At 42.7% G+C, this 19844-nt stretch overlaps 1 protein-coding gene across 1 annotated transcript; it reads left to right on the top strand.

The window, feature by feature from the left end:
- Positions 1-16309: 16309 nt before the first annotated feature.
- Positions 16310-17254, top strand: LOC308097451 (dolichyl-diphosphooligosaccharide--protein glycosyltransferase subunit MAGT1-like; the record flags this gene model as incomplete). The annotated part of the gene is made up of 1 exon (XM_080445210.1): positions 16310-17254. One exon carries the CDS (start codon positions 16310-16312, stop codon positions 17252-17254), a length of 945 nt encoding a protein of 314 aa, XP_080301336.1.
- Between the last annotated feature and the right edge of the window lie 2590 nt (positions 17255-19844).

Raw genomic sequence — 19844 nt, 5'->3', positions numbered from 1 at the left:
ATATACAATAGCAGATCTACAAGCTCATAGTGCCGCACTATGAGCTTGTAGATCTGCTATTTTTGAAAATTCTTGAACATTTGGATTAAAAGCTCACAAGCTTGTTGTAGATCGGCTATTTTCACTAGGAGTCTATGATCATGATTATATGTCATGCTACTGTATATTGTCTGTCTGTTTGGAGCTTATTAGTAACAACATACTTTACAGCTATAGAACATTTCTTGAGGGAATGGAGATGGAACGACATTCACTGGTCACTGTTCACATGCTCGGACACAACATCCAAAGATACCAAATACAGAAAAAACACTGATTCAACTTTCAAGATTAAAAAAGGTTCAAGCCTATTTAATATACCGCGTAATAAAGGACCGTCCTCACCCAGGAGCACTTTAACTAAATAGTTCACAAACTGTTATTAGTCGTTATAGTTATAGTGGTGTGGACTCTGCCATCCACTTTAAGTGGGAACGATTTAGAAAACAATGCAGTATATTTATACTGTAGTTATAGTGCTTGGCGTGGATGGCCCTTAATCCATTGAGACCGGGAAAGCATCCGTGTCATTTTAGATTTCTTTGGGCTATTCAAAAATAGTAGATCTACAAGCTCATAGCGCGGCACCGAGTGCCGCGCTATGAGCTTGTAGATCTGCTATTTTTGAAAAATCTTTGAATGTATATATTTTTTCAAAGTGAACATTTTTAACTCCAATATTTGCTTCTGGGGGTCCCTGGAACAAAACATTTTGAGATGGGCCAAATACATATCATTTTTGGGGTCCTTGACATGGAGAAAGTTGGAGCACCACTGAGCAACCAAACAACAAAAATTATGTATTTGGCCGCAGACCCCCATCTCAAAATATTTACCCCCCAGAAGCAAAGATTTGAGTTACAATGTTTGCTGTAAAAGAATATATTCAAATATTTGCAAAAATAGCAGATCTACAAGCTCATTGCGCTGCACCAAGTGTCGCGCAATGAGCTTGTAGATCTGCTATTTTTGAATAGCCAAAGAAATCTAAAATGACACAGATGCGTTCCCGGATTGAATGGGTTAAGACAAGCTATTATGGCTCATAGCATTTATAAAATATACATAAACAAATATATAATAGTTGTGGAGTCTCGCTCCAGTCCCGCCGGTCAGGTGAGTTTTCCTACAGTGGGAGGAGCCAGAGTGAGGAGCCTAGGGTCCAGCACCTCAGACAGCCCCGTTGCCCAGGGCAACTGGTTGAGGGGCGGTACGTGCCACTCTGCATCCCCAATCAGTTGGAAGTGGTGACACCTGCGTGCGGGGCAATCAGGACCACTCACTCCTGACTCTCCCTGGGGAAAGCAATATATACACTCCACTCATTTTTCAGTGTTATTATGGGTGCGTTCGGAAATACAGCACTGAGCACACTGGCCAATACAAACTAATAGGCGAATAGGCGAGTGCGCTCCGGTGCGCAATTTCCGAATGCACCCTATATATCAATGTTGTGTTGGAATACAAGGCTCATGTTCTGTCAGGACAACACATAAATAGATAAAGACAACTCATAAAGGATAAGATATATTTATTGAATATAAAATGAGCAATATATTTATTATGGTTTGGCGATGAATTTGGATCTGCTTTTAGGTACTCTGATAAAGCGCATTTCCCAACCAGGGACTCAGAATCCCCCATACATAAACAGCAGATCCAAAACAACAGGTGGTATTATGGGGTGGTGGAGGGTGAGCAGCAATTTTAGCAAGAGCAATGGACAGCAGTGCCGCAGCAGCAACAGTGTGTGTGCAGCAAAAGCAAGCAGAATGAGAAGTGCAACCTTCCAGCTTAAATAGAGCGGTCTGAGAATGAAATGAGTGTGAGTGGATGAGTATGTGGAGCTGACGTGGTCCAATGGTAGGCCACCAACAACTGCACTGAGTTCCCTGACAGAACTTGCTCTGCGCCTGTCTGTGACAGGCGCGACGCTCATTTGTGTTTCTTCTATTTCGTAGGCAACGTACGAGCGTTCATGAAGCCTGCACTGTTTCGCCTTAAAAACCTACTAAACCCTGACGTGGGAAGAACCTAAGTTTGTTTTTGCCTGGCAGGCAACCCCCCCCCCCCTATGAACATTGTTAAGTTTTCCTTTAATAAATTGAGCTTTAAAGCCTTAAAGGGGTAGTTCACCCCCAAAATAACTTTTTTTCTATTGATTACTGACCATCTGGAGCCTTGAATTCATAGATATTTTTTTGTTTTTGTCACATTCCTAAGCCAATAATTTGATTATAATAAATGTGTCCCCATTGATTCCGGTAGGAGACACAAATGCATTTGTGTCTCCTACCGGAATCAATGGGGCTAAATTTATTATAATCAAATAATAAAGGAAGGAATGCGACAAAAACAAAAAAATATCCATGAATTCAAGGCTCCATGGGGTGAGTAATCAATAGAAAAAAAGTTATTTGGGGGGTGAACTACCCCTTTAACTGTTTCTGTTTTCTGTGCCGGGTTGGGGTCAGACTCCGCATAGTACATCCTAAAAACTATAGGAGCAGCTGGTGTACCACACAGAGATGCTCTCTGTGGTGCAGTGAGTGGTAGAAGGTCACCAACAGCTTGGGTTGCCAGGTTGGCCGGGTGTCCCTTGTCTCTAAGAAAAATGAGGGACGCCCAGAAAAACAAAAAAAATCTTGCTGTGTATATTATGTAGAGTTTTTGTACATTAACCACTTGAACCTCAGCATCCGTATTCTGGGGGGGGGGACATTAGCCAAAAACAGCAGATCTACGGATCTAACAGATTTGGTGACAGAAAAGTACGGAGACTCAGGTCCCGTTTATTCAAGACTAGAGGGTTAACAACCTGTATTGTAGTATGTATGAGCCGTTTGAACTGTAAGATATGTGTCATTGATTGATTCCCAGGACCACAATGGAAATAAGCTGCTGGCTTTTTTTTTATCCTTTTGACGTTTTCCTGTGTACATTGATTTGTTCTGTGCATATTGTCAATAAATCCATCAATCAATCAATCAATCAAAGGGACATGTCTTTTAGTTTCCAAATACGGGACGGTTCCGTGTTTCAAGGAATGGTTGTCGACCCTCTATCAACAGCTGCTTGGGCAGGTCCACTTTCCTGAGTGACCGCAGGACACAGTCACTGCTGTGTCTCCTTAACGAAGGAGGCGGTGTTGAGTGTCGATGAGTGATCCTCCGATATGTGTGAATGCCCGAGAATTTAAAACTGGCCACGCTCTCCTCCACGGCGTGTCTCCATTGATTCGCACAGGAGACGTAATCACCCCTGTTCCCAACTGAAATCAATCATGACCTCTGTCAGAGGAGTTTAAGGCTCTTGCACACTGAGTCGTCTTTCAAGGTTTGGGATCAGGTTCGATTTGCTGTGTTTTTCCGCATCCATCATCTTGTCTGTTACTGTATGTCGCAGGGTTTTGAGGCTGTACACCCTTTAATAGCCTATATCCGTGAAAGGCTAGCCTAGAGCGCACACTTTCCCGACACACTGGCACAATTTGGAATGCCAATTAAACTCTTGAAAAAAAAAAAAAAAAGTGTCATTATCATCACATTTATTTAAACTCAGGAGTACAGTAGAGGGGGCAAGCCCTCATTTTCAATGTAGCCGAGGTTACAACAATCCAAATGCATTACAGATTGACAAGGAATGTGAATCATAGTACAATTACAAATAATAATAATAATAATAATAATTTTAAAGGAATAGTTCACCCCCCCAAAAATGTCCTATCGATTAGTCACCCCATGGATACAGTACTTGAATTCATGGATACTAAGCCAATAATTTGACAATTTGATAAAATGACCAGCGGACAGGTAGGCAGTGGTTCCGGTAGGAGACACAAAGGAGACTCTTTGTGTCTCCTACCGGAACCACTGCCGGTCATAAAATCATTGGCTTAGGAATGCGACAAAAAACAAAACAATATCCATGAATTCAAAGTCTCCATGGGGTGACTAATCAATAGAAAAAAAGTCATTTTGGGGGTGAACTATCCCTTTAAACAGTACATGAAACAAGTCAACTTAAAAAAAAAAATGTAATCAAAACAGGTGCAATTACGGTTAAAAGGTGTTCACCATTGCTCTGAACTGACTAAATGATGGCAAGGAGCTAATTTTCTAAAGAAGCTCATTCCAGGAGGAAGTTGGGCCGCTGACAGAGAAAGCTGCCTTAGTTGCCAAGCTCTGTCTGAGCATGAGGAACCTTGAGCATTAAAAAGAAATCACTGGAGCGGGTCTGATAAGTGCTGTGTTGTTCTGTTCCAGCATGCATGGAACAAATATAAGCAGGGAGGCTTTCCAGCAATGGCTTTAAATTAAAAAAAACAGGTACCAGTGTTTATCCCGCCTCTCAGTCAGAGAGGGGATAAACCTCATGAGTTCTCATCATCACACCTCTCAAGTGCACAGTGGTGCGTGCCATAAATATCACCAGTAATCCACCTTGGAGTAGACCTGTGTATTATGTATGTATGTATGTATGTATCTGTCTGTCTGTCTGCCTGTCTTTCTGTACTGCCAGCCACTGTACATTAATGTATAAACCGATTCAATCCGGCAACGCATCTACAGTATATGTCTTTTAAAATTTTAGCTATAACCATTATTTTATACTTTGGCTATTCAAAAATAGCAGATATACAAGCTCATGAAAAAACAGATCCAACCGCTATATAATAGATCTGCTATTTTTGAAAAATCGTGAAAATGTGTGCAAAACTTTTAATATATATATTTTTTAAAGCGAAGAACATTTAGTTCCAGGGACCTCCAGAAGCAACGATTTGAGTTGTTCGCTTTAAATATATATATATATATATATATTCAAAGATTTGCACACATTTTCATGATTTTTCAAAAATAGCAGACCTATCTATACAAGCTCATAGCGCAGCACTTGGTGCCGCGCTATGAGCTTGTATATCTGCTATTTTTAAGATAAAGAAGATAAAGTGGTTACACAGATGCGTTGGAGCGATGTGTCAACATGGCCGCCACATTGGTTAGAGTTAACTACGCCTCTGAGTACATGTATTAGGAGGGATAATGTCTATGCAGGAGGTCTCTCCACAATCAAAAACCATCATAACGATCGATCGATTTTCAAGTGGTTTGTTTGTTACAAATGCCAGACACGTAGTTGTGTTATGATCAAGGATACTTGGTTAAATAAAAAATGTGGGGTTTCATACCAAAACACCATGCCTTATGTGGATCCTAACAGTAATGGTTATAAAACAGACATTTTTAGTATTTATACGATTCAGGCAACAGGTGCAGTGAAGTTATGCCAATATGGCAGCAATGCTGACAAAAATCCAGGGGCAGTGTTGCCAGATGTTGCGAGAGAAACAAGCAACCAAGTCTCGAAAAACAAGCCCAAAAGAAGCGACTAGGCGACATGAGCAGAGCACACACATGCGCATGCACATGCACACACACACACACACACACACACACACACACGCACACGCACACGCACACGCACACACGCATACGCACACGCACACACACACACACACACATACACACACACACACACACACACACACACACACACACACACACGCATCAAAATGTGTTAATAGCATAAATATCAGTTTGACACCTTTAAACCTATTTATCAGCTATTTGTAAAATAGCTCTACAAGCTCACAATGAGTCGCATCACTTGAGCTTGTACATCGACTATTGTCAAAAAAAACTCTTGACAAAAAATGTTAAGACAAAATTGGGCGGTCCCTGGCACAAAAAATATTAAGATGGGTGTCCTTGGTCCAATACATGTGGGTGGGGGTCCTTGACATGTTTGAGAAAGACTGATTTAAACAACATTAGGAAGCAAGCCCAAAAAAAACACAACCTGTAACAACCAATATTTACAAGGGACATTACAGGAAAACAAGCCCAACAAAGTCGCTTATAATAAGGAGACTTGGCAACAGTGTACTGCAGTGGCCAATGCAGTCTCTAAGTATATTATGTCTCGGGGTGGACATAGCATCCTCAGTGGATGATGTGCTGTCCATGGCATTCCCTGGCTCCGTCAAACAGTTCAACTGGACACAAATCGTCCAGGCTTTTCTGACGGCTGGCTGTTTTGGCAGCGGAACAATGGTAGCTGTCTTTAAGCGTGTGGGGATAGTGGCTATAGTGACAGAGACAGGCTGACAACGCCCAGGCAGGCTGATCAGCACAGTCACAATGAGAACACGGCCAAGCTATAGTCCGTCAGGGCCTGCTGCTTTCCTGGCATTCACACAGCCACGCATGGGCTTTACGTCATGTGTGCATGCAGTGAGACACACTGTGTCATTATGCTGTTGGTGGAGCTCTCTTTTTTGGCCCGTATAGCGAAGCCTGGGGGTTAGCCGTGTGTGCTAGTGCGTGTGCGCGTGTGTGTGTGTGTGTGTGTGTGTGTGTGTGTGTGTGTGTGTGTGTGTGTGTGTGTGTGTGTGTGTGGACTAGGGTTGCCCAGAGAGCGGCGAAACCTGCAGAGAGGACAGACGTGTGTGTGTGAGTGTGTGTGTGTGTGTGTGTGTGTGTGTCTAACCCTAACCCGTATATGGAGATCCCTGATGTCATTAGTATACTATATATATGATACCATATGATGTAGAATCCTGATATATTGGCATGCCCATATATGGACATATCGGTCGGATCGGCGGTTCTGGACAACTGCATATCCGAACAATTCGGCGGAGGGCACCGCACTCCCTCGAGTCCTTGCCGATGCGTCAGCCGAGTTCGATGTCAGTCGGTCCCATATATGCACTATATAAGCACCATATACTATGACCATATATGACCATAATATGTTTATACCGGTTGGATCTGTGCCTCTGGACCAGTGGTTTTCAATCTCTTTCATGTCAAGGACCCCGAAAATGATATGTATTTGGCCGCGGACCCCCATTACTCAAAATATTTTGTTCCAGGGACCCCCAGAAGCAAAGATTTGAGTTAAAAATATATTCAAAGATTTGCACAAATTTTCACGATTTTTCAAGTGTAGCTCATAGCTCATGAGCTACACTTGAAAGCTCATAGCTCATAGCTCATAGCTCATAGCTCATAGCTCATAGCTCATAGTGCCGCGCTATGAGCTTGTAGATCTGCTATTTTTGAATAGCCAAAGTATAAAATATGGATAAAGGGGTTAAAATGATCTTTCTGGGGACCCCCCCTCAAGGACCCCCGGGGGTCCCCGGACCCCACTTTGAGAACCAATGCTCTGGACAACCGGATCTCCATACTGTATATATGAGCATACCAGGTTTGTTTATGGTTATGTCAGAGTCAGAGTGACGCGGCCGTGGTCCTGCCTATATATGGGCGTATCGGTTTTCTTTATGGTTATGTCAGTGTGACGTCAGAGGGCCGCCCGCCCGCCGGTCCCTCCCGCCGGTCCCTCCCTTAAGACAATTTCGATAGGATTTGGGATTTGTTGATGAAATCTCGGGTTCTCAGGCAGCACTAATGATGATTCATTTAATTTGTGCTCTGCACAGATGTGCCAACTGTTGGTTGTTTTGGCACATATCCACCAAGGTCTGCCTGAGAGGAACGTTGATTGACTACCTTTCATAAATGGCAGAAAGGAAGGGGGGGTGGGGGGGGTTGTCTTTACAGTACAGAAACAACATGCAGACCACATTGTTGTTGCTGTCGTCGGGCAGAAACCTTGTATCTCCATAATTCAACCTTTTTTGGGGTCAATCAATGCCCTACTTCAGTGGTTCTCAACCTGTGGGGGGGGACTTTTAAGACCTTTCTGATAACAAAAAAAACCTAATACCTAAAAAAAAAGATTACTGTATCAAAAGTAATCAACAAACTATACTATACAACATTGGCCAAATTGTCAAATAATATAAGAAAGAGGCACATTTTTGGAAAATAGTAGATCTACAAGCTCATAACACCTCGCAACGCGAGGTATTGTGAGCTTGTAGATCTGCTATTTTCACAATATTTATCTGTGGAACGGAGTCAAACAAAATGGGGGGTCTCCAGTTCAAATATTTTGGGGGTCACGGCCTGAAAAGGTTGAGAACCACTGCCCTATACTTCATCATACTACAGCGTCACATAGAAGTAGCAAAAATATCCGATCTACAAGCTCCAAATACAAGCTAGCAACGTGTAGATCAGCTATTGTTTCTACGTGAGACACCAGCGCACAACTAGATACAAATCAGGAGTTAATATGGCTTACTAAATAGTAGATCTACATTTTCGGTGTGAGACACTGGCGCATAAACTAACTATAAATCAGGCGTTAACTACGTGAACGTGTTCTCCCCGTGTCCCCTAGGTACCCTCACAAAAAAATCCAGGTCTCTATACTGCCTCCCCCTGGTCAGCCGGGGCGCCTGATGGAGGGGAAAGGAACTGGATGGAATAACGTGTTCCTTCCACGCGCTACAGTACGTCCTACTCCCCCCTGTCAGGTGATAAGAAGCGGCCTGCTCACTCCTCATGCATTGAAGGAAGCATGAGCTCAGTTCGGGGCTCCCTCTCTGGCAGAGGGAGAGTAGCGCCCAGGATTACAGTTTATACACATTGGCACTGGGAGAAAAATGGGTTACAAAAATCGTGGGATAAAAATTATAAAGAAAAAAGAAACTATGTGAACCATAGTGTGCCTATGCTGGGGGGGGGCGTACATTCAGCGAAAATAGCAGATCTACAAGATGCGACACATTGTGAGCTTGGAGATCGGCTATTTTCGCTATACAAAAATTACGTGAAAGTGAGAGTGAGAGTGGTCCAGTGTGTCTGTGGGTTTTATAAATATTTAACCAACCAAGAGCTTGTGCCTAAATAATAACTACATTGGATCCACTGGAACGCAGGTTATTTTTTTTCCCTGTTTCCTGAAAAGTAACATTATTGTACATGCGAGGTTTCCAAACCCGACAGTGATGATATTATGCTAAATAGGGAAAAAGGGATTTTCTCCTGAAGAAGAAGAATTCCCCCCAGTCCCATTTTCACGTTTCCTTTACATGAATGCCATCAAGCGGTATGGAGGAAGTGTGGCGTAATACTCCTCCTATAATCTCACAGCCGTGGAATGAGAATGAAAAAGGAGGGGGTGGGGGGGCGGGGGGTAGAAACGAAACACAAGTACACTCTCCCGCTTGCAAATAAGCCACTTTGTTTGCTGAAGACACGCCAAGTGGCAAGAGAGGAGGAAGGAAAAAAAGAAGATGGAAAAAAAAACTGCTGCTATCTATGCCGTCTCAAGGGGCTAGTTAATTTTAGAAAGATAATCTCCTCAGCAATACGCTGAGGGATTAAGACATTAAATAAAAAAATCCTAGCATGGGGAGATGATAAGGCTGTCACGGAGACGTAGCGCATCGCAAGGAATAGAGAGAAGTACGTTAGTTTGATGCTAATCAGCGAGCGGATCGGGGTACAAAAAAAAAACACCCGGTTGTTTTATGACACGTCTGCTTACATTGCCTCCACCACTTTTTTTTCTCTCCATTAAACGTGAATGATGATAGCCATTATAGCAGTGCATCTCTGGATATTATCACTGTCTCCCAAGGCGCTGCTCAACTCAGTGCTATTTCAACACCATACCTAGAGGAGGAGAGAAGGGGATGGCAGACAGAAACATAAGGGAGGAGGAGGAGGTTCTGTCAATGCCTTCCTTTCCTTTCCATCCATGTCATTTGCATATATACGCTGGATAAAACTATAATCCTCATGTGAGTGGAGTGGAGGGTTGGTTCTCTCCACCTGAGGCCCTTCCTTCCCTGCCAGAACCCAATGCAATCCTCTTCTTATTAAAAGGCTGCTCGGTGACACTCACCTTGCCAGGGAGAACAAGACACAATATCGCCCCGTCCAGCAGGGAGAGGACACTCCAGCCCACAATGTGTGCCTACAGTGTCCTGTAGAGAGAACAGAGATATGTGGGGACTGTGTGGGGCTGCAGCAGCATGGCTTTGCACTGCAACACTAAGCAGATCCGCTTTCTTTTTTTAACAATGTCTGAGATTGGAAGCCCACCAAAACAAAAACAAAAACAAACAGCCTGGTGCAAGTGAATATAACAACAACAGTGGTGGAGCGTGACTAAGCAGTGGTGGAAGAGGTACTCGGATGTTTTTACTTAAGTAGAAGTAGCGATACCACAATGTAAAAATACTCTGTTACACAAGTAAAAGGCCTGTGGTTCAAAATGTTACTTGTGTAAAAGTACAAAAGTATTGGCATCAAAATGTACTCGAAGTACCAAAAGTAAAGGTGCTAAAATGTTTGAAAATAGCAGATCTACAAGCTCACAAGCTATTTTCAAATAGCCTATGTATAAAATAGGGCTAAAGTGGTTAATGTATGTTTTATAATATGATAATTTATATCTGCAAAGTAACTAGTAACTAAAGTTTTCAAATAATTGTAGTGGAGTAAAAGAACAATATTTTCCTCTGAGATGTAGTGGAGTAGAAGTAAAAGTACTGGAAATTGGACATACTGTACTCTAGTAAAGTAAAAAAAAATCCTCAAATCTTTACCTAAGTACAGTGCTTGAGTAAATGTACTTAGTAGTTACTTTACACCACTGTAACTGAGTACATTTACTCAAGTACTGTTCTTAAGCAAAAAAAAATGGTACTTTGCTTGAGTATGTCTATTTGTTTTCAATAGTTTATACTTCTACTCCACTACATCTCAAAGGCAGCAAATATTGTACTTTTTCTATTTAGGTCAAAACCTTGTGGGAGTGAAGCAAGTAAGACTTTAAGGCCACCTGCTTGTATCCTGGCCGGGCGGGCACGGTCTTCACATGCCAGGGAGTGGGATCCATCCTGCTGTTTCACAGCTGTGCTTGAACCCCAACACACATAATAATAGTGGTGAATGGAAAAAGGAAAAAAGGTTACGTCAACCTGACGCAAGAGCCTGACTTTTGGGGATGGTGGAATGATCCTCTTGTCAGACGGCTTTGTGTGAATTTACAAGACTCGGGGGGGAGATGTTAAAGAAAATAAATAATCAGCTTTGAAAAAGATCCCGTAACACCAACCCCGACCCCCTTACAGTGGAGACTATAACCCGCTCCCTCTCCCAGGCTCCATTCTGAACACGATAGGGCAACGTTTTACATTGGCAGAGAGGTAAGCCATATTTGGTCATGCGGAAGCTGCTTAAAGAGGAGACTCCGTGGGTGGGCCGGGCTGATGATGATAAGACGACTGCTGGGATTGGGTATAGAAGGTGGAGAGGGTGGAGGCTGGAGGGGTTCGGGGGGGGTATGGGGGCGGGGCGGTGGTGCAGTGTGAGAAGAGAAGAGATGACAGAAATCTGCCAAGAGAGAGGATCCCACCAACACACTGTTCCACACTGTTACTGCCGCTATACAAGAATCTCTTATGTAAAGTCCTATCAGCGGGGGTTGTCTTGCTGCTTGAGCAAAAAGCCCATGACCTACACATAACATGTCAAAAACTGCCGTTCACTTTCAAGCATAATTTCTTTTTATGGTAATGTCTGCCCCTGGAGGGGTCGCAGGTTGGCTGTCTTCCTCCCCCGCCCACCCCGAAGGCTCATAGGATACAGACTCTGTCCATGGGGGTATCCAATGGATTGCAGCCTCATTATCTATACAGGGCTCCGCTATGGCTCTGGGAGCCAGCTATTCACACCGCGTTTGACTGTGTCAGACTCACACACATACCACCGTCGTCCTTGGCAGGAGATTGGAGAGAGGGAGAGCGAGGGGGAGGGGGGGAGGGGGAGAGAGAGAGAGAGAGAGAGAGAGAGAGAGAGAGAGAGAGAGAGAGAGAGAGAGGCCTCAAATAGAGAAGACAAAAAATGACAATGACAAATGGTTTGACAAAGAATAAAAATCTCAGAAAGAATAAAAATACAGTAAAAGGAGGGAAGAAAATATGGACTAACACCAGCTACTGTACTCCTTATTGAGGAATACATAAAAGCAACTTGGAACACTCTAAAAAACACTTTTTCAATCTCTTTGGTCCAGTAGAGAAGAATAAACTACAAGATGTACTACGTTTAGAGTGAACCATAAAAGACTCAGAACCGGACAGCTTTCCAAAATGAAACAAAAAAACTACGGGATAAAATCACTAGAAACTAAGAAGGCCTGTGGTGGTGTTAATGGCATCCTAAATTAAACCAGACAATTTGGAGGTACTGCAAAGTGCCCCAACGTAAGTCATGGATTGATTGCAGCTGTCATGATACAAGGAATCCACTTTAGGTAAAATAGCATTTCTACCGCATACAGTTCAACTTTTCACATTTGCGGCACCCCGTAAGGTCAGAAGAGAAAGCAATTTTGTCAGTGCACTCTATAGAGCCCCTCAACAACTTTTGTCGCTGTCTAGAGGCGCCTCAGTAACTAATTTGGGGTCAATCGGATGATGCGTTCATGATTTTTTGCCTTATTTTTGTAAACTTTGGAAGCAAGTTATATCTAAACAGTATGCAATATCAAAAAGCATACGACACATTTGGCTGCAAAGATCATGTGCACCAACGTTTGTGAGGCGATGCATTGTGAGCTTGTGAGATTTTAATACATTTGACAACTTGAAATAGGACATTCTACCTAATGAGTACTTTTACTTTTGGTACTTTAAGTACATTTTGATGCCAATACTTTTGCACTTTCACTAAAATACATTTTGAATTCCGGACTTGTACTTGTAACAGAGTATTTCTATATTCTATAAAACATTTGAGTACTTTTTCCATCACTGCAAAAAAAGTGTATTTTGGAGGAACAGACTTGCGTCCGGGAAGGGAATAATGTTCTTGTTAAGTTAACTTTGGGAGAAATTATTAGATTATTGGATGTGACCCCTGCTAGGGGGTGGGAGATCTATGGCTAGATAATAATTTTGAAGAAGGGCCTTTCATATTTTGAGGGAGCCCTCTCACCCGGCTTAACGACCTTTTAAATGTCTTTCCTTCGATCCCACAAAAGGCTAAGCAGCATTAAGAGCATTACACCCAGGTTCCATGAATAGCATGTCCTGAAGCTGTCCGCCTCCTTAATTCTTCAAACATGGCACTGCAGGCCACTTGGCAGGTTGAATACTGTGGTTGCGCGGTTGCGGTGGCAGAGATGTTTTTTTTTTAAAAAGCAGTTGAAGCACTTTATCTGTCGCTGCCTTGACGACCTTGCAGGATTATGCAACGGCTAAAATGTAACTAAAATGTAACTTAGATAGCATGTTATGTAGACAGATGCCAGGTCATTGTTGACCTGGCATCCTAGAGTGTGTATAGTTTCAATGTAGGCTGATGATACTGTAGGTTCTTGGTTTACATATGTAATTAGTTATTATTAAATTATTGGTTTACTTATGTATTACTTTATTATTAGATTACTATTTTTATGCATTTGATGTATTATGTGTATTATGTGTATTATGATGTATTATCTTGTGTCCTTGCTTACTGTAAATCGCTCTGGATTAAATGCCTAAACTGTAAACTGTTATCTGGTTTGACGATGCTGCTTTTTCCCCACAAGAACGTGATCCCATGTGTTGGATTGTATACGTTTATTTATTTAAGCCATTTGTTTATGCTTTTATGATTATTGTATGGTTTGGATGGCCCTTTCTGTTTAATATATAATGGGCCCTATTTTTGCCAGTGCCTTACCCATTATCCCTTAACTTCTTTGCCAACTTTTTTGCTATTTTTAAAAACTTTAAACTTCAAATAGACAATCTACACTACAAGCTCACAACCTGTCGATGTAGATCAGCTATAGTTGACCTATTTGAAAATGTTTTTAAAAATGGTAAAAAATGTCAAAGAAGTTTAGGGATAATGGGTAAGGCACGGGTGAAAATAGGGCCCTATGTGTTTTATGGGTGAGTGATTTTTTAACCCATTAAGACCTGGGACGCATTTGTGTCATTTTTAGATTTGAGCTAAAAGGCATTATTTTACACTTTGGCTATTCAAAAATAGCAGATATACAAGCTCATAGCGAGACACCGAGTGCCGCGCTACGAACTTGTAGATCTGCTATTTTTGAAAAATCGTGAAAATGTGTGCAAATCTTGGAATATATATTGTTTTAAAGCGAACATTTTTAACTCAAATCTTTGCTTCTGGGGGTCCCTGGAACAACATATTTTGAGATGGGGGTCCGTGGGAAAATACATATAATTTTGGGGTTCCTTGACATGAAAAAGTTTGAGCACCAGTGATATAGAAACATACGTTTTTCAGAATACTGTTGGGATTTATGAGACATTTGTAGAATCGGCTTCAGGTCTTAATGAGTTCAGTGAGCTCACCAAGACAAATTCCAATCAACCATGTTGATAGACAGCGACAAAGTATAGAACCTTGAAATGTTAAGACTACTGTTAAAATGATTGGCTCGTATTATGACAAAATGTCTGGGAGAATGTGTGCATGAATAACTATAACTGGTATCTTCTCATTTATAAATCCATCCTTGGGACTGCTGCCTAGTTATCTATCCACTTACATGTCAAATGAACAGTGTGGCTATAACCTATACCTCATCACTATCTCTGTCCCCTCAGTCCATATACAGAGCTTATTGGTACAAAGGCCTTCTCCTACTCTTCCCCCTCAACCTGGGACTTGCTACAGCAGGAACTGAAGCTGTCCAGCCTGAACCAACTATGTGGCCCTTATAGGCAGTGGTAGAAAAAGTACTCATATTTTTTTAGTAAAAGTATCAATACTCCAATGTAGTAATGCTCTATTACAAGTAAAAATCCGGAATTAAACATGTACTTCAGTAAAAGTATTGGTATCAAAATGTGCTTAAAGTACCGAAAGTAGAAAGTACTTTTCAAATGGTGAGCTTGTATATCGGCTATTTTCAAATGGCCAAAATGTGGGCTGAAGTGGTTAATATAATATAGTGGGTAATATATGTTTTGTAATAGTAATCAAAATAACTAGTAACAAAAGTTTTCAAATAATTGTAGTGGAGTAAAAGCATAATATTTGCCTCCGAGATGTAGTGGAGTATAAATAAAAATAAACTGACAATTGGAAATACTCCAGTAAAGTAAAAAATCACACCCAGTGTGAAGTGGGCGGTGTGGTCACAATGGTCATCACAGTGATGGAAGTTCACTTAAAGAAAAGTAATATTGTGGACCAACCATTGTACACCCCTAACTTAAAAAAAAACATAAATGTGTTTTTTTTGCATGTGCATAGTCCTATTTATAGGGCTATGCACATGTGTCATGTTTCACTAGCCAATCACAGTCCTGAATAGACTGTGATTGGCCAATCACGGTGCAGGGTTAGGGGGGTACACTGGTGGCCAATCACAGCGCAGGATTGGGGGGTGCAAATATCCAAACCTCACATATAGGGGCGGTTTCACCGCCCAAAAATACCTCAAAATTGTACTTAAGTACAGAAATTCAGTAAATGTACTTAGTTACTTTCCACCACTGCCTATAGGGCAAGAGCCTATCTACTGTTTCTGTAGCGTGAGGCGGCTTGATGTCCAAGTACCCCCCCCCCAGCCATTTTTACATGAACCACTTGAACCCTAGCATCTCTGTTCTGAGGAACATTGTTGTGTGCTTGTAGATCGGCTATTTTCGGCAAACAGGTTCGGTGTAAAGGGGAAAAGGAGCAGACCAAGTACAAGTTTTCTAAGTATTGAGGGTTTAAGTGGTTAACTGTCTGAAATGAACAGAACACATGAATTTACACAACACGTATGATATGAAGCTATCTATGAAATCTATGAAAAAGTTTAATCTGCCACACAATTGTATGCAATGTAGTGACTAGTGGGGGGTCCCTGCTTCATCACTCTCTCAGCTAGGGGGTCCTTGGGCTGAAAAATATTGAAGACCCCTGGTCAAGTAACGACTTTAAGCTGCCCCACCCGTTGTCAAAGTAACTGGTGTGCCCCGTCTGTCTGTCTGTCTGTCTGCCTGCGTCCCTTTTATGCCCATATATGGAAATCCCTGGGGGGTCCGAGGGATCCTCAGAGTTACTACAGGGGGTCCGCCAAATCAGCCCAAACGTTTGCTCTAAATTTGGAGCTCATCCGCGTAAATCTAGTATAGTAATCAATGATTAGGCTTCTCTGATTGGCCAATCCAAACCCATCGGCGTGGCTGATTGGCCGGGCATAGCATGACGTTTGTGTCACCGTACCATTATAAGTAGTAGCTCGGGCAATAGAACTCCTTTTTCAGATCAAGATTCACGTCCGGCTGAGGTTGAGCTAGTTAGTGTCTTCCAAGATGTTTCGGAAACTTTTATTTGTATTACTTCTGCTCCTCGCTTTGTATGGCGCTCCTTCCAACGCCCAGAAGAAAGACTCTTTGCTGTCGGACAAGGTGGGTCAGATGATGAAGTGGGCCTCCACGAAGTCCCCCATCAGGATGAACGGAGACATGTTCAATCGCTTCGTCGCAGCGTCCCCCAGAAACTACTCGGTGATCATCATGTTCACGGCCGTGCGGCAGCAGGCCCAGTGCGGGATATGCAGGGAGGCTCTCAAAGAGTTCCGCGTGCTGGCCAACGCTTGGCGATACTCCTCCGCCTTCACGAACAAAGTGTTCTTTGCGACCGTGGACGTCGACGAAGCTTCGGATGTCTTCTTTGAAGTGTTGAAGTTGGATTCCGTTCCAACACTCCTCCATTTCCCCTCCGAAGGGAAACCCGATCCCTGTGATCTGAACAGAGGCTTTAGCGCCGAACGTCTGTCTGGATGGGTGGCGGCCCAGACCGATGTACACATCCACGTGACTCGCGCCGCCGACTACACGCGACCGTTTCTCGTGGGCTTTGTCTTGGCTATAGCTGGTGGAATTGCCTACGTTCAACGCCACAACTTATTGTTTCTTCTCAACAGGAATGCCTGGGCGTTCACCGCACTGTTCTGTGTCCTACTGATGACCTCGGGGCAGATCTGGAACCATATCAGAGGACCGGCCTTTGCGCACAGGAGCCGTAACGGCAGAGAACAGACTTTCATCCATCCCAGCACGCAGGCTCAGTTCGGGGCCGAGACCTACATGGTCGGGTTCTTCAACGCTGCTGCCACCGTGGGAATGGTGCTGCTGTGTGAGGCTGCTAAAGGCGGCTCGGATGTCGGGATGAGGAAGGCAATGTGTTTCACAGGTTATGTCATGGTGATGCTTTCCTTCGGTTGTCTGTTGTCCATTTTCAGAGCAAAGCACTAAATACCCCTGCAGCTTCCCGATGTGTTAGAATCAACCAGCAGTCATCCAGCCAGAGGAGGTTATCAATCGACAGGTGGTTCTCTAAATTGCTGTCAAAACCCAAGGATAGCCATGGGTAGCCTGTCGTATATCATTTTCTAAGCTTTCACCTTAATTGATTGAACCAAGCAGCAGTATGAGGCATAGTCAAGAGCCATACTGAGGCATCATCTTAAAATAAATAAACATAAGTTAATAAATAAAAAGCACAAGGGCTGCCAGTCATGTAATACTGAAATCAATTCAGAGGGTATAGAGAAGGGCCAATTTGCTACCCGATAACCTTAATAGCAAGTACTGTATTAACACATTCAGTGCCATTGACGTCGCCGACGTCATGTTTTTATAAGCCCAGGGTGCCAATGACGTCGCCAACGTTTTTTTTTTTTTTTAATGTTCAGAACCCAAGATATCATGATTTGAAGATTTGCTGCTCCATTTACTTCTTGTTTAACATCTTACTGAAAAAGGCTGTATCTCGCTTCCTAAGCACTTTTTTTTACAATGTATTTTTGGCTCTGGCACTCAGAGCCAAACTGCCAGAAATAAGTCAGGCACTGAATGAGTTAAGTATACCTGGTTCTCACCTTAGCACCTCCTCCACCACCTTAGCACCACCTTAGTCCTAGTCCCTCCTCCTCATGCCCACACCTGCTGTGTTATGATTATGAGGGGGAGGGCATGTTTTTACTATGTCACTAAAGCGCTGTTTTTCTATTGGCACGTTTGACCCTCAAGGTTTCAGCCTCCAGGAAGAAACTCAAAGTAGTCAGAGAAGACATAAAACACCATAAAAACACCACCAGGGGGCTTAATAAAGTTCTATCAACCTCATAGACACATGAAAAACAGAAAAAGTGCAAAACCATGGCACCACCTCTTTAACAGTGTGTTTGAGGGAACACTTAACAGTGTCTTTGAGGGAACACTTAACAGTGTCTTTCAGGGAACACTTAACAGTGTCTTTGAGGGAACACTTCACAGTGTCTTTGAGGGAACACTTAACAGTGTCTTTGAGGGAACACTTAACAGTGTATTTGAGGGAACACTTAACATTGTCTTTGAGGGAACACTTAACATTGTCTTTGAGGGAACACTTAACAGTGTCTTTGAGGGAACACTTAACATTGTCTTTGAGGGAACACTTAACATTGTCTTTGAGGGAACACTTAACATTGTCTTTGAGGGAACATTTAACAGTGTCTTTGAGGGAACACTTATAATTGTCTTTGAGGGAACACTTAACAGTGTCTTTGAGGGAACACTTAACATTGTCTTTGAGGGAACACTTAACAGTGTCTATGAGGGAACACTTAACAGTGTCTTTGAGGGAACACTTAACAGTGTCTTTGAGGGAACACTTAACATTGTCTTTGAGGGAACACTTAACATTGTCTTTGAGGGAACACTTAACAGTGTCTTTGAGGGAACACTTAACAGTGTGTTTGAGGGAACACTTAACAGTGTCTTTGAGGGAACACTTCACATTTAGCCTTTATTAAAGTGAATCTCACAACTTCTCTTCTATTTTCACTATTTGAAACAGGGCTTATGTTGTTATTTCATAAATGCACGTTTTCCCTTTTCACCACTGGCTTACACTGTACCTTACATGAAAAGAATACCCAAAAGGGTCCATTCAGTTCCATTTGTACACGTTCATGGGGTCAATTCAAGTACTTAGTTATACTGGCATAATACTTCACATGAAAAAAGTTGCTACAGTAACCTTGGTTATTTTAGTGTTTATTCATGAAATTTTAAACAGGACAGTAACGTTAAACTGAGCAAATATCTAAAGTGCTCAAACGTCATCAACTAGGCCTCTCTCCTTTATTCCCTCTACACCAAATCTTTGAAAATAGCCGATCTACAAGCTCATGCCATGTTGCGAAGCATTGTGAGCTTGTAGATCGGCTTGTACATTTGCCTATTGTGTGCTCCAGAATAGGGACTCGAGGGTTCATGTGGTTATAGTATTGCCTAATTTCTCTTTTATCAAAATGCAAAAGAAAAGAGAAATATTTGAATAAAAAATTTGCTCCTTGGAACACAGGTCTCCGCCAGTGAAGGTAGCTTAGTGTGGGCAAGTTAGTGTGGGCCAGTGAAGGTAGGTTAGTGTGGGCAAGTTAGTGTGGGCCAGTGAAGGTAGGTTAGTGTGGGCCAGTTAGTGTGGGCCAGTGAAGGTAGCTTAGTGTGGGCAAGTTAGTGTGGGCCAGTGAAGGTAGGTTAGTGTGGGCCAGTGAAGGTAGCTTAGTGTGGGCCAGTTAGTGTGGGCCAGTGAAGATAGCTAGTGTGGGCCAGTGAAGGTAGCTTAGTGTGGGTCAGTGAAGGTAGCTTAGTGTGGGTCAGTGAAGGTTGCTTAGTGTGGGCCAGTGAAGGTAGCTTAGTGTGGGCCAGTGCAGGTAGCTTAGTTTGGGTCAGTGAAGGTAGCTTAGTGTGGGCCAGTGAAGGTAGCTTAGTGTGGGCCAGTGAAGGTAGCTTAGTGTGGGCCAGTGAAGGTAGCTTAGTGTGGGCCAGTTAGTGTGGGCCAGTGAAGGTAGCTTAGTGT

This window comes from Gymnoscopelus braueri (genome assembly GCF_963280865.1).
Source record: "Gymnoscopelus braueri genome assembly, chromosome: 12".
NCBI lineage: Eukaryota > Metazoa > Chordata > Actinopteri > Myctophiformes > Myctophidae > Gymnoscopelus > Gymnoscopelus braueri.
This window is presented reverse-complemented; position numbering and strand designations above follow the sequence as displayed.